At 38.7% G+C, this 13,041-nt stretch overlaps 2 protein-coding genes across 4 annotated transcripts; one reads left to right on the top strand and one right to left on the bottom strand.

Annotated features, from left to right (window-relative positions):
- Positions 1-45: 45 nt before the first annotated feature.
- afmid (arylformamidase) lies at positions 46-7,445 on the bottom strand. Of its 3 annotated transcripts, none has more exons than XR_015764368.1 (11): positions 5,210-5,372; positions 3,987-4,091; positions 3,860-3,908; positions 3,696-3,781; positions 3,536-3,608; positions 3,325-3,422; positions 3,139-3,217; positions 1,739-1,874; positions 1,475-1,579; positions 694-799; positions 46-340 (listed from the first exon to the last, which is right to left on the bottom strand). XR_015764368.1 is itself a non-coding variant. In XM_014986572.2 (11 exons), the coding sequence occupies exons 1-11, from the start codon at positions 7,309-7,311 to the stop codon at positions 770-772; spliced, it is 879 nt and encodes a 292-aa protein (XP_014842058.2). In that variant the 5' UTR covers positions 7,312-7,445; the 3' UTR covers positions 46-769. The 3 variants fall into 3 exon arrangements, 2 of the variants coding, with proteins under 2 accessions (XP_014842058.2, XP_014842057.2); XM_014986572.2 differs by adding an exon at positions 7,285-7,445 and having other exon boundaries at positions 46-799; positions 5,210-5,300; XM_014986571.2 differs by having other exon boundaries at positions 46-799.
- Positions 7,446-8,230: 785 nt separating this feature from the next.
- Positions 8,231-12,857, top strand: tk1 (thymidine kinase 1, soluble). The gene is made up of 7 exons (XM_014986575.2): positions 8,231-8,437; positions 8,562-8,593; positions 9,134-9,247; positions 10,199-10,292; positions 11,330-11,419; positions 12,044-12,163; positions 12,278-12,857. Exons 1-7 carry the CDS (start codon positions 8,363-8,365, stop codon positions 12,455-12,457), a joined length of 705 nt encoding a protein of 234 aa, XP_014842061.2. The 5' UTR covers positions 8,231-8,362; the 3' UTR covers positions 12,458-12,857.
- Positions 12,858-13,041: the final 184 nt, after the last annotated feature.

Genomic DNA, 13,041 nt, shown 5'->3' with positions numbered 1-13,041 from the left:
AATGATGAGTCATTCAATTCACAAACAGAAACAACTGACCACATGTTCTCTTAAATATAAATATTTATTATATTCTTCAGTAATGACAAGCAGAACATGGTGTAAATATTGTTAAACAATGTGCGATGCTACAATGTGCAGTGCAAATCAAAGTGCCACTGTTGCAGATTCATTTTAATCTCAGTTTCAAAACCTCATGATTAGAAATCAAAATTCTGCAATGATATATCAGGATCAGGAACAGCTGCAGACCATCATCATCATCATCATCATGTGTTGCGTCAGGATTCCCCCCGGGTCAGATCTCAGTGGAGAGCCGTAGGGTCAGGGAAAACGCTACCTTCATGTTAAATGATACACGTTTACTCTTTACTGAAGATTGTCAAAAACAAAAAAACCCAGCAATAATCAGTCAGAAATAAGTCAAAAGTAACAGTCAACTCAAAAATATTTAATGTGCAGCGGTATTATGCTTCATCACAACAACAACGTTCACAGTAGTCCAGCAAATCTGTTTGCAACTGAGCCTGAGAAGTGAATTCTGCCATGACACAGTGCAGTGAAGCGACGGTGTTCCAAACATCCAAAGCTTAGTTAGGACTTCTTGAACATTTGTAAATAATGTAAACTAAACCATCAGAAAAACTGATGTCACCTGGATTGATCTCAAAATGACAAAAAAAAAATATTTACCACAGTGAAACCCTGAAGAAATACTTATTTTCTCATTGTGGGTGAACTGGGACTGATCAGAGGTTTGTTGAACACTTCAGCTCTTCCCCATCATCTTCAGGAGGAGCTGCAGAGAAAGGAAAGCGTTAAAGAGTTACAACTCTGACGTTTCAAAGTTACAAGCTAGGAAGCTAACATGTTCAGATTTCTCAACAGGTTGAACCACAGATGATGAAAGTAGTTTGTCATGAAAGATATTTGCATTTTCTTTCATGACATTGCATAACATAATTTCAATACCATCTCTGGTCTTTTCTTTCTGACAAAATATAATAACTTGCAAGAGTTTAAGATTTTCACATCTCGTCAGGTTACCTACAGATTGTATTTTATTGAGCTTTTATATTATTAGTTCAAAGTCGTTTTGATGATGATTAAAAAAAAATAGGGCAATCCTGAAAAAAATTTTTTAGTGGCAACAAAAGACTGGCATGAAAGTTCACTTAACATTCAGTCAAAGCATGAGATCAAAAGATAATCATGTGCTGGAAAGGCCTAGTCAAAGCCCAGTCGTGAATAAAATTGAGATCTGCGTCACTGTTACTTTATTAACACTGGTCTCAAAGGATCAGGATGAATTTTTTCCCCCCCAGTTCTGTGATGCAACTGTATATAAAGCTAGCTGGCTTTTTTCACAACAGGAGAGGGCAGAGAAATAAAGTCTACTCATGTTCAGATCCAGCTGATGAATCCACCATATTGACAAAATCCAACGTAACAGGATGCGAGGATGTGAGGGTACCTTGGTCAGGTGATAGTCTCCATCCACCAGTTGCTCAATGATACTAAAATGGTCTGTGTTCGCCACATCCTCCATGGTCACCGTCAGTCCTGCTGCTTCCAGAGTCTTAAAGACACACAAAAGAGAAGTTGGTGACAAGAGCAGTTATGTCTGGTGTAATTTCAGAGAGGCAGCTTGAATCCGAACAACAGAGAAAATGCCCCAACTGATGAGCCGCCTCTGCGCCGTTTACAGCAGTATTTATTCTCGGCTGTGGCCACTAACTTTGTAGTATTCCTCCGACTGCTTGCGAAACTCCGGCGAGTCATTTTGGGCGATGGCCACAACGATCCGACAGCCTGACGAGGATCGTTTGAGATGAGGGACCAGCTGGCTGGGGCTGTTTCTCACCGCCACCTCCCTGCAGACACAAAGGAATGAGGCTCCGACTGGCACCACCACTTACACAGACGACAACAATGACATTTACCACCACAGCTTCCGGCACGACGCTCTCCACGACCCGGTCAATACCATTTAAAGGAGGATCAGGACATAAAAACCACAGCAGGAGTTCAAAACGTATAAAATCAGATCTGCAGGGGTTTGTTTTTGTAAGTCTTAAACTAACCCTTTCAGCATCTTCAGTAAAGTCATTGGTAAACTGGGATTAATCACTTTCGTTTCTTGTTTTTTTTTTTTTTTTTTTGTTTAGTTTAATCTCCCTCTGTTGATTCAGAACTGCAGAATCAAGGAATCGGTTAAGCAGAACCAGTCAGTCGACGGAAAATCTCAAAAAGCAACCAATCAAGCCCGAATCTAAGCTTGTGATTGCATTTTTTTTATTATCCCAATTAAGCGGCCTTATGCACTTTATTTAGCTAATTCAACAACCTGAAACTCTTATTTCTTACAATTATAAACTCTATATTCGCTCAGAATGCATTGACTCAATCTGAAATCCATAGATTAAAACTGTGTGGACTATACAAAGAGGTGAAAGTGATCAATAATTACCCATCTGTTTTAAAGGGCCATTGGTTTATGATTCCCCTAGCTGGTAAAGTTCCATTTTAAGCGTTTGAACTATTTTTCTGACTGTACCAGAAATTATTGCGGTAAACTTTAATATTGTTTTTAATGTAATATATTGATAATGGCATAACAACGGAAGTTCGCCCTCTCAAAGACTAACAAACTTTAATTTTATACAGAACCATCCGCTGTGGAACCGGAAGACATTTCAAATATCCAAAATGAAAAAACAACCCAAAACAAAGTAAAACGACATGCAACTGAAACCGTAAATAAAGTGGATTATGAAGTCGCCGTAAATAAAATTGTCCTTCAAAAAATATTGATGGTAACAAAGAAACAATCAAGCTCATTTTAATCAATAGAACAATTAGCTGATTATTGTGACAGGCTTACCAATAAAAAAAAAGGTTTTTTGATAAATAAAATGTAGATTTTTTTTTTTAGGAATAAATGTTTCTTCTTAACAGACTGAAAGTTTTTTCTAGAAGATAAATTAAAATATATTTAAATTATCAGCCTTCTTATCTACAAAAATCAATCTCTGTCAGCAGTTTCAAAGTTAACAATGTGCAACAAGGGTTCTGTGTTTGTAGAATAGTTTCTTTTTTCCCCCCAATGTGTGATTACTCCAGGAAATCAGAACCTACTCTGTCATCTTCAGAGGCTCGTTGATGTACGTGGGCAGGATGGGCAGCAGGTCGTATATGCCGCTCACAAGGAAAGCGCCTTGGAGGAAAATCAGAGCGACGGTGAACAAATAAAACCACCCGGATATTTCTGAGCCTCTGAGCCTGAAGGCACCAGTGAGCCCAGCCTGATCCTCCGTAACTCACCTTTGATGTTTGGTGTGGCGCCGTACTGGGACCAGTCGGTGGAGAGCACCATAGCGGCCAGGTGAGCCCCTGCAGAGTGGCCACACAGGTACAGACCACTGAGTGAGGAACCACAGAGAGCTTATTTAGCACACTGGAGCTGATTCTAGTGAAAATAACGTCCTACGAACTCTACTATTAATACATCTTTTTTTTTTTTTTTTTTTTTTACCTGATATGAGAGTACTGCTGAACGACAGAAACAACGCTCCTGCGAACCTGGGACACCATGAGGTCCATGTTACCTTAAAGGGAAGTGCAGCACACAGCTGACATTTCCAGCTTATCTCCTCAGATTATCTTTTTATCTACAGATCAGAAATGATCTCTACCTTTGGGGGCAATGTCGTAGCCAACGGCAACCACAACAACGTCCTTATCAACGAGTGGGACAGCCATGAATCCAGACTCCTCTTTGCTGCAAAGATGTATTTTTTTTTTTTACCCGATATCTTAATTTACATGAGAAAATAAAGCATTGAATAAGAAGCAGTACCTGAGAAACTGCCAGTAGCCTCCGTGGATGTAAATAACAAGGTTGATGTCTGAGAGAGGAAACATGCAGCCGGTTATTATTAGTTATCCGGGAGTAGATTCAGGACATCTGAAGCGTAGCTCCATACCCAAAGAGGCGGTCTTGGGGATGTACACGTCCAGTTTCTCTCCATCTCCCTCTCCGTATGGAACGTTGATTAAAGTTTCAGTCAGACTGCGGGCTCGCTCTGTACCTGAGGAGAAAACGCGATTCAAAAATTGAAAATAAAAAGAAAAGGATGGGAAATCCATCTTTAAATTAATAGGGAAATATGTAAAACATAAATCACTTTAAATGGTTTGTATTTATTAGATTTTTAACAAACGACAAATGATCACATTTGGTGAACATGTTGTTGCTACAGTATTTGGCTGCACTTGTAACAGAGAAGTACCTTGTCATTAGCCTGCACTGCTAACAGTAGTTATCCTGGTCATTGAACACATCATTTGACCTATTCCACCAGGTTTTAAACTTCAGACTGGTTACGCTGGGGACGAAGTCACTCCTTCAGAGGGAGCACCATAAATGGCATCATTTTGCTTTCATTTGTCCAGCAAATGTGTCCTGAATACCTCTAAAGTCAACCCAAGCGCTATAGTTGATCACCATGGCACTAAAGAGTCAATCCATCATGGACTGAGAAGAACTTGTAAGGAAACTGGAAAGAGAGAGGTGTGGGTTTTCCCCCTAAACCTGTCAACTTGATTTAGGCTTCAAGAAAACTACCATGGAGTGTAGCATCTCATTGTAAATGAATGTACCAATCAATAGAGCTGTGCTTTTCTCACTGCGACAGGTTGGGAAGAAAATCCGTGCAATGACATTTTACAATTTTCTGGACAAGTCTTTTCCTCATAGTCTGTCCTGAGAATCTTACTACGTCAAATCTTCAATAAAAACATATTTTTAATCTCTACAAATAAAACAAAAGATAACAGTCGTATTTTAATGGTGCGTCTCTTAGTAATATATGAAACAGCATGTATGTAGCATATGTTTGTGGTAAACCTTTAAACCCAACTGTGGACACACAATTTACTGTTAATTCCAAACTATGTGATTTATGAACAATAAACATGCATGTTTTAGCTTAATAGCGTGTTTTAAGCTAATAAAATCACATTCCTTGCCTAAAAACCCCACGACACACATAGCTTCAAACTTCCAAACTCATTCATAATTATCCGACGGGGGTTTCAGATTTACGGATACAAAACATTGAGCACAACACCGGTGCTCCGACCGATAGCTCCGTCGATCTGCCAGATTAAAAAACAAAGTTACCGTGTCGCCGGTACACAAACAAACCTTCCTTCAGAGCCTTGACGTGGGCCTTAATCACGTCGTCTGCCGCCATCCTGTGGGACCACCTGCTGGGTGAGTACTGCTTCTCTAGCTCCTGTTGACAGAAAGACACTGCTGTGAGCCGCTCCGCCGCCATGCGAGCTGGCACGCAACCAGGCACGGAGGAATATAGTGAACAAGCAGCGCCCTCTGCCGACAACACGGCCGAACTGCATGTACCGATTTTATGAGATGGTTATTAATAATAATAATAATAATAATAATAATAATAATAATAATAATAATAATAATAATAATATTCAAAAACAGAGATAAAAATGTTGCTGTATTTGTTTATCCTTTGTTCTTTCTTTTTGTTTGCTGGGTGGAATGGGTCTATATTGTTAAAATGCTCCATCTGATAAAGTTTATAAATTATAAGCAAAGTTAATTCATATTTTCTCTAATCACAGAAACCTCATTTACAGGTTCCTTTTGTTCTGCTTCTAAATGAGCTACAATTATTTCTATAATCCTATCATTGAAGAGAGATAATTCAGTTGTTTTGTCTCTGTCTTACTCACTGAATTAGAAGAGCAGAATGATTGAATCTAAAGGGAGTGGTGCGTAAAGAAAAATATTTTCTTTGTGATAGCAGTTACCTCATTTCTCCTCACCAAAAAAGTTTCACAGGAAAGACTATTGCTGCAACTAAAACTGCACCCACATCAACCACTTATAAGATCATCACAAACTTCAACAGGAAGCTTCGGCGCACCTCAGAAAGTCCAACAACTGGACTAAGGAGAAGTTATTTTCTTTAATGAAGCCCCTCTTCAGACTGTTTGGGACATTTTGAAAATATGTCCCACAATCTAGGTGCAGTTTGTTGATTAATAAAGTTTTTTTAAGTTTGATGGAGCTCCATGTCACAAAGCAACAGTGAAAACTAAGTGACTAAGGGTTCAAATACTGAACTTTTGGTTTCTTGGCCAAATACTTTTTTTTATTACCCAACATACCATAGAAACTTCTGACTTAAAGATATAGCACTGCAGTATAGTTTGTCAGAAACACAATTCCTGTTAAAGTTAAAACTTCTCACCCTGACTTTTGTTGGAATATTTCAAAATGTTTACTTAAACTTTTCTTTTTCACCCCCCTCGAGGGTCCCTGGAAGATTTTGTGTCCACTTTAGCTGCATGTCCCTCATCATCATTGAAGATTACCTCAGTACAGGTTATTGATTTATTTATTTTTGGTAAGCCATTTATCTTCAATCTATAAGGAGAAAAGCTGTGAAATTCAAAGGATGAATTTTGTGTTGACACATATCAGAATAACATAACATAACAAAAAGTAACATAACGTAACGTAATGTTACATAGCAGAATACTTAGCAAAGAGACAGCTGTAACTCGACATTAGACATGCTTGACTAGCTATCTGTCACATTTTCTTCATTTTTTTCTATTTTATTTAGAAAAAAAATGACACCAGTAAAATATGGCATGGATCAATTTTTTTGTTTTGCCCCAACAAGGTGATTCTCAACCAACTAAAATAATCCATTCTCATTTATTTGAAATATTTTATTTATTTATTTTCCTGTAGAAATGTATTCATTTATTTATGTTCCTCTTTAAAAAAAATTCTTGCTTTTTTGGGATAAAAGTGGTTCCATCTGTTTACTGTTCTTTACTTTACAAAGCATATACTTTGAACTCTGCAGAGTCACATGGCTGTCTAATCTGAATACTTTGCACAACCAATAAAAACACTGAGCAAAGTCACCGGTCTGATCACTGGGAATCACTGGGAATGATTAGACCGGTGATCTGATCTAATCTGGTCTAATCTGAATGATCAGATTAGACCGGATCTGAATGATCAAATCGAAGCTGATTTCGACGGAAATCGAAGCAATCATAAAACTTTCCCTTTGTTTTGTATATCAAATGAGATCAAAAACCTTATTTGTTTCTAATAACTCTAAACAGTCAAATCACACATAGTGATCTGAACTCCTCCAGCTTCACATTATCTTCTTTCTCCTGTCAGCAACCAAAGCACAGAACAGATAAAGTGAAAACTCTTACGTCTTTCTTCATTTCCATCCAGTGCATCGTTTACGTCGTCAGAATACCTCAGATTGCTGCGAAGGAATAAATCTGACCACCATCTGCTGAAGGTCTGAACTTTAGACTGCAGAGTCTCACTGTGTAAACACATTGTTCACGGCTGAATCAGCTGCACAATGCCTTTTGCTTAATGCTTTATCAGGCTGGAGTTTGGACAACAGGGGAACAGAAAACTAAAGAGGAACAGATGATTGTGACAGTTTCTGTTCTCATCTCAACTTGCAGCTGCATTTCAGGAACTGAGAATGTAACGTAATCCAATATCCAACCTAAGGACAATTTAGAGAGACCAACTAACCTAACAGTATTGTTGCATGCACAGGGAGAACATCCCAAATCCATTCAGAAAGACCCCGGGCTGCAATTTGAACCCATGACCTTCTTGCTACAAGGCAACTGCAAACCTTTGTAAATTATATGTTGACTATATAGAATTTCTAAAAAGCCTTTAAATTATGAGAACAGATATATCACTCTCTATTGTATTATTTGTGTGCTATTTTAGCTGCTATACGTGTTTAAGATATTTCTGTTATAGACACTAAGTGTCTCGTTTAAGTGATTTTTCTTTGTAAGGATCACTGGGAGTTGCTGTAAAGGGATTAGATTAACACACTAAAATCCATTCATCTATATGAGTCTAGCACTGTCATAAAAGTTCGTTCGGAAAAGATCAAGTTGTTTCGAGTGAAGTGGGCCAAGTGAATAGGATCTTGGAAAGGATTTACAATTCCCATCACGAAAAACGTCACACTATACTGGGGGAAAAAAGCAGAGGGAGTTAAACGCTCTGTAATTTGATTGGTCAGTAGTGGCGGGAGTCCGCCCCAGCTGCAGCTGTCAGCTGAAGCCGATTGGTCCGTAGTGGCACGTGACAATAAGACTATTGGTGGAGATGTAGTATAAAATTGTTGTCATTAGCGCGCTGCATTCAAAATTGTTCTGTAGATCTTTTGTTAGCAACAAGGAATATAACATATTTTTATTTTAACTTATATTTATTGTAATATATTATTAAGTGTGTATTTAAATCAAAATGGACTTCCTCGATTCGCCAGTTTGTCCAATCAGGCTACAAAACTCACCGAAGAAATCCAGTGGACAGATTCAGGTTCGTATCAGCTGGAGAAAACCTAAAATGTATCAAAAAATTGAGTAAAATTCTGCTGTAGACGTAAAAGGTAAACTAAGCCTCTTCCTCAGTTTAACAGTTGCACAATTTTTCTTGTTTGTAGATTATATTTGGGCCGATGTTTTCAGGCAAAAGGTGAGTTAATCTTTTATAACTTTTACCACAAACTTTGTGACTTTTATTGCTTTAATTGATGTACTTGTTCAGTTTTACCCATCCGCTGTGTTCAAAATGATTATGAAACATGATATTTGCTTTGATTTCCGCTTAAACATCACCATCCCGCCAATTCTGCTTTGTTTACTCCCATTCATTCATATCCTTCTTGTGCAAAGCACACAATTGTTAAGCTATAAGTTTTCAAGCTTTTACATTCAAATTGGCAAGTTTTTTGAGACTTAAAAAATCTATATTTCGTTTTTGTTTTTTTTTAAACTGCACCACAGATGTAATCTCCAGACACTTCAGCCCAAATTCAGTACATTTTAAACTAGTACAATCACATAATCACATTCATATCCTGTTACTCACAGCACAGTTGTATTGTTATTATTATACAGTTAAATCAAAGATAATCTAATAAACATTTGTGCTGCACAATTATGTAAATATGTTTTTGTTGACCAGTGTCTTGGTCACAGTATTAATTATTCGCTTTAATTAATACTTTTGCAGCACCGAACTGATGAGAAGAGTGCGCCGTTTCCAGGTGGCCCAGTACAAATGTTTGGTCATCAAATATGCCAAAGACATCCGGTATTCAGACTCGGGTATGGCCACACATGACAAGTAAGCTTCCGTTTTTATTTTTTATTTTATAAATATGTTTTATCTATGAGTGTAAAACTTGATGCGATGAAGAATATTAGATTTATTCTGTTCACAGCTAAAGGGTGGGGGGAGATCCAGCATGTTGGGTAACTTCAGTAACATACAATAATGCATGTATTTTTATTATGATCATCATGAAAAATGATAGCTTTATGCATACAGCTTAAAGTTCAGAAATCGGTGGCTGCTGATGAAAATAGTTTGGCAGGAATGACTGAGCCTGAGCTGACCCCTGCTGGTGATGTTCTGCAATCACAGCAGCTTTTCCTGTCCTACGACACTGACCAGTGACCACTAGATTAAACTGAATATGCTTAATAGCGAATATTAAATTTGACAGTTATTAATACTCCATTATCCCCGAACCGCTTGTCAAATAAAAAGTGGAGAGAAACTGACCCGGCTTTTCCTGGTTTTCTTTGAGGTCTGACCTCAGTGATCCAGTCGTAACTACAACCACCGTCTCCCCTAAGATGTAGTAGTTTTTCATTAAAATGAAAATGTTCTATTATACACAAGCATGTATGTTCATGACCTTCAATTGATTTCAATCCCTGGTGCATTTTTAGTAAGAGATGACAAAATAAACAGAATAAACTGCATCAACTCATCCTTGTGTGGTATGAACTTCACTATGAAGCTTTTAAAAAACAATATTTTTTATTAAGATAAAACCACACACCTTCATATTTTTTCCATATATACTGTTTGACCATATGTTAATTTTCTTTTGTAAGTTTCATTCGTTTTAATAATTTTTTTTTTTTTTTGCCATGTCATAGCTGTAGTTACTGAAATGCATTTAAAAATCAAACACCACTGCTTTGTTTCAAAACGTTAAAGGCAGAAAATCCTCGAGTTTCCATCGTATGATAAAACCTTTTTTGTTGAATCTTGCTGTTGTTTCAGAAACACCATGGAGGCCGTGCCTGCCACCTGCCTGGAAGACGTTCGCTCCGCCGCGCTGAAGGCCTGCGTCATCGGGATCGACGAAGGACAGTTTGTAAGTTTGTTTGCAAATGACCTCCTTCAACCTTCAATCGCCTTAACAAAAATCAACACCTTTGGGGAAGAAAGACGTCTTAGTGTTTTGACAGACGACACAAAAGTGTAGCTCTTTTTCGAAACTAATCTACGTAAAACTGAAAAGGCATTTCAGACAAAGAACAGCACGCTAACAGTCGAACACAGCGATGGTAGCGTGATGATCTGTGGCTCCGTTGCTGCTTCGGGAACTTGGCAACATTTTTATTTATTTATTTTTTAATCTCCATTCATCAGCAACCTTAATCTCTCCAATGGCACTTGGGTAACTCCACCACTGAATTACGTGAAAACAAACAAAGGGTTAGGACTGGCCTAGTTAAAGTACACCTCCAGATCCAACTGAGGTGCCGTGGCACGTCTTCAGACGGTTCAAAACCCTCCAATGTTGCTGAAATAAACAAACTGTGCAAACCAGAGAGTGCCAGTTCTCCTGCAGAAAGTTGTGAAATCAACTATCGAGAAGCGAGTTGGTCATCGTCTGGTGAATTGCGACATAAAGCCACAAGGTGGAGATGAGCAAACAGACAAGAGGAGAACTCGAAGACAAAATGACGGAGAACATGTTGAAAGTGTTAAAGGTGGTACACTGTAAAGGTATCCAAATCATGTTGCATCAACTTTGTCTTTAGTTGCTTTGAAACTGAAATCAAATCGTAACTTTTATCTACCCTGCCTCTTTCCTGGATTTGGTCAGATATTTGTAATGTAGGTTAGTTTGTTTTTATTTATAATACACCAAGTGAGAGCAAATATAATCTCAAGACAAACGGGTGAAATCCGTCCCCTGGAATGATCAACCATCCGCCGCTTCCATCTTCATCCAGAAAAGAAAACATGGCAGATTTAAAAAGCGCCGATCCAAACGGTCAAACTGGCTGGTTTTGCTGCGTTGCCGTCTTAACGGCGACATTTGTCACGCAGTTTTAAAAAAATGTTGAGATTCCACGTGAGTGAGACAAACGTATCTTAATCTGCTCCGTTTCCTGGCCGTAGTTTCCAGACACGGTGGAGTTTTGTGAGGAGATGGCCAATCTGGGGAAGACGGTCATCGTGGCTGCGTTGGATGGGACCTTCCAGAGGAAGGTGGGTGCTGTCGCATGCTGGGCAGATGTCACAAAACGTCCCACACAATGAACTTTTTTTTTTTTTTTTAAGGGAGAATCCAAACAATCGACTGCAACAGCAGATAAACGAGTGTGCTCATTACTTTGCACACAATAGTGCCTTTCTTGTGATTTTAATGCGGTTAAGTCGGCATTCTTTTAGCGCTAGGTAATGTTTCTGTGCTGTGTTTTACAGTTTGTTTCTTCCTGCCTTGTTAACAAAATGGCAATTATACGTAAAAAAAAAACAAAACTTGGATATATTGCCCCAGATGTTTTTGGTCATTTCCTGTTCTTCCAGAGGTGGCATGTTGACCACATTTTTATTTCTTTGAAAAATGCTACTAAGATGCCATCGCATTATATCCCAAAAACGGTTCAAAGTTTTAATAAATAGCTACAGACATCAGTATCTCTTATCTGAGGCTCAGTCCAGGAAAAGGACACAGTTGAACACAGAACCACAGAGTGATGATTCGTTCTGCTTAGTGAGAAAGCTGGCTTGGACCATTTCTTTCTTAAATTTCGGATGATGCTACTTATGGACCCGTTAGATGCTCTGCGTCTTTTTTCTCTCTCAAACTGAACTTTTGTTTTTGTCCAGCCTTTTGGGAACATCCTGAACCTGGTTCCTCTGGCAGAAAGTGTGGTGAAGCTCCACGCCGTCTGCATGCAGTGTTACAAAGAAGCCGCCTACACCAAGAGGCTCGGAGCAGAGAAGGAGGTGAGGAGAGCAGACAAACGGACCGGATCCTTCCAATGAGCTTTGGTCTAAAAATGAAGCGCATTGTATCGCATTTCATCATCAAACCCAGCTGGATTTACTCCTCCTCTGCAGGTGGAAGTGATCGGCGGTGCTGACAAGTACCAGGCGGTGTGCAGAAAGTGCTACGGTGGTCTGGTGGTGGACAAAGAGAACAGCTCCTCTATCAGGAACGAGACGCCGCTTCACGTCCCGCTGGGAAAACTCGCCGACCCCAACGTTCCCCGGAAGCTGTTCTCCCCTCTGCACCTCTGAGCAGGACACATAAGACTTGATGCATCAACTTTGAACAATCTGCTGTGTGTGAAAAGTGTGTACATTTTTTTTTTCTTCTTTTGAGTTCTTTTGTTTTTGTGATGAATTAAAGTAGCGACTAAATATTCTAAATGTTTGTCTTGTGTGACGTTTTGAATACTTGAAGGAGATTAAGCACTTGATATCTCTGCATGATTTGCTTACTGTTTGGTAAACACGAGGTAACATCTGTACCTTTTTGCTTAATTCTGATATTTTTACTGTAGTATTGCCTCGTCAGATATAAAGTCTTAAATTATCTTTAAGCAAAATGTACATTTTGCACTCAAATCCAGAATACATCTGTTTTATTCTGTTTAAAGTCAGAAATTGTATAATAAACTCAGAACTGACACTTTTATTGCTTTATGTCTGAGCATTTTTAACAGTAGCTGTAGGAAACTCAGATGTTTTACTTTCATTTGACCTTTCACCCCAAGATGTGTAATCTAAAACTCCCCACCACAGCAAAGTGAGGATAAAAATAACTGGTTTAAATCTTAGCGACCCACCACGCTGCAGTGAGCCGCTGGTTTGCAGTGAGC

This window comes from Poecilia mexicana, unplaced genomic scaffold (genome assembly GCF_051168715.1).
Source record: "Poecilia mexicana isolate PSO_F unplaced genomic scaffold, ASM5116871v1 scaffold_1, whole genome shotgun sequence".
Classification (NCBI taxonomy): Eukaryota; Metazoa; Chordata; class Actinopteri; order Cyprinodontiformes; family Poeciliidae; genus Poecilia; species Poecilia mexicana.
The sequence above is the reverse complement of the archived record's forward strand: the minus strand, read 5'-3'. Positions and strand labels throughout refer to the sequence as shown.

Bases quoted from the DNA above. Each gene is read 5' to 3' on its own strand.
- tk1 (XM_014986575.2), top strand. From the start codon at position 8,363: ATGGACTTCCTCGATTCGCCAGTTTGTCCAATCAGGCTACAAAACTCA. The intron at 9,248-10,198 runs GTAAGCTTCCGT...CTGTTGTTTCAG, and splicing joins GGTATGGCCACACATGACAA to AAACACCATGGAGGCCGTGC. The intron at 10,293-11,329 runs GTAAGTTTGTTT...TCCTGGCCGTAG, and splicing joins GGATCGACGAAGGACAGTTT to TTTCCAGACACGGTGGAGTT.
- afmid (XM_014986571.2), bottom strand. From the start codon at position 5,342: ATGGCGGCGGAGCGGCTCACAGCAGTGTCTTTCTGTCAACAGGAGCTA. The intron at 4,092-5,209 runs GTTTGTTTGTGT...TTTTCTCCTCAG, and splicing joins CGTCAAGGCTCTGAAGGAAG to GTACAGAGCGAGCCCGCAGT. The intron at 3,909-3,986 runs GTATGGAGCTAC...TTCCTCTCTCAG, and splicing joins CCCCAAGACCGCCTCTTTGG to ACATCAACCTTGTTATTTAC.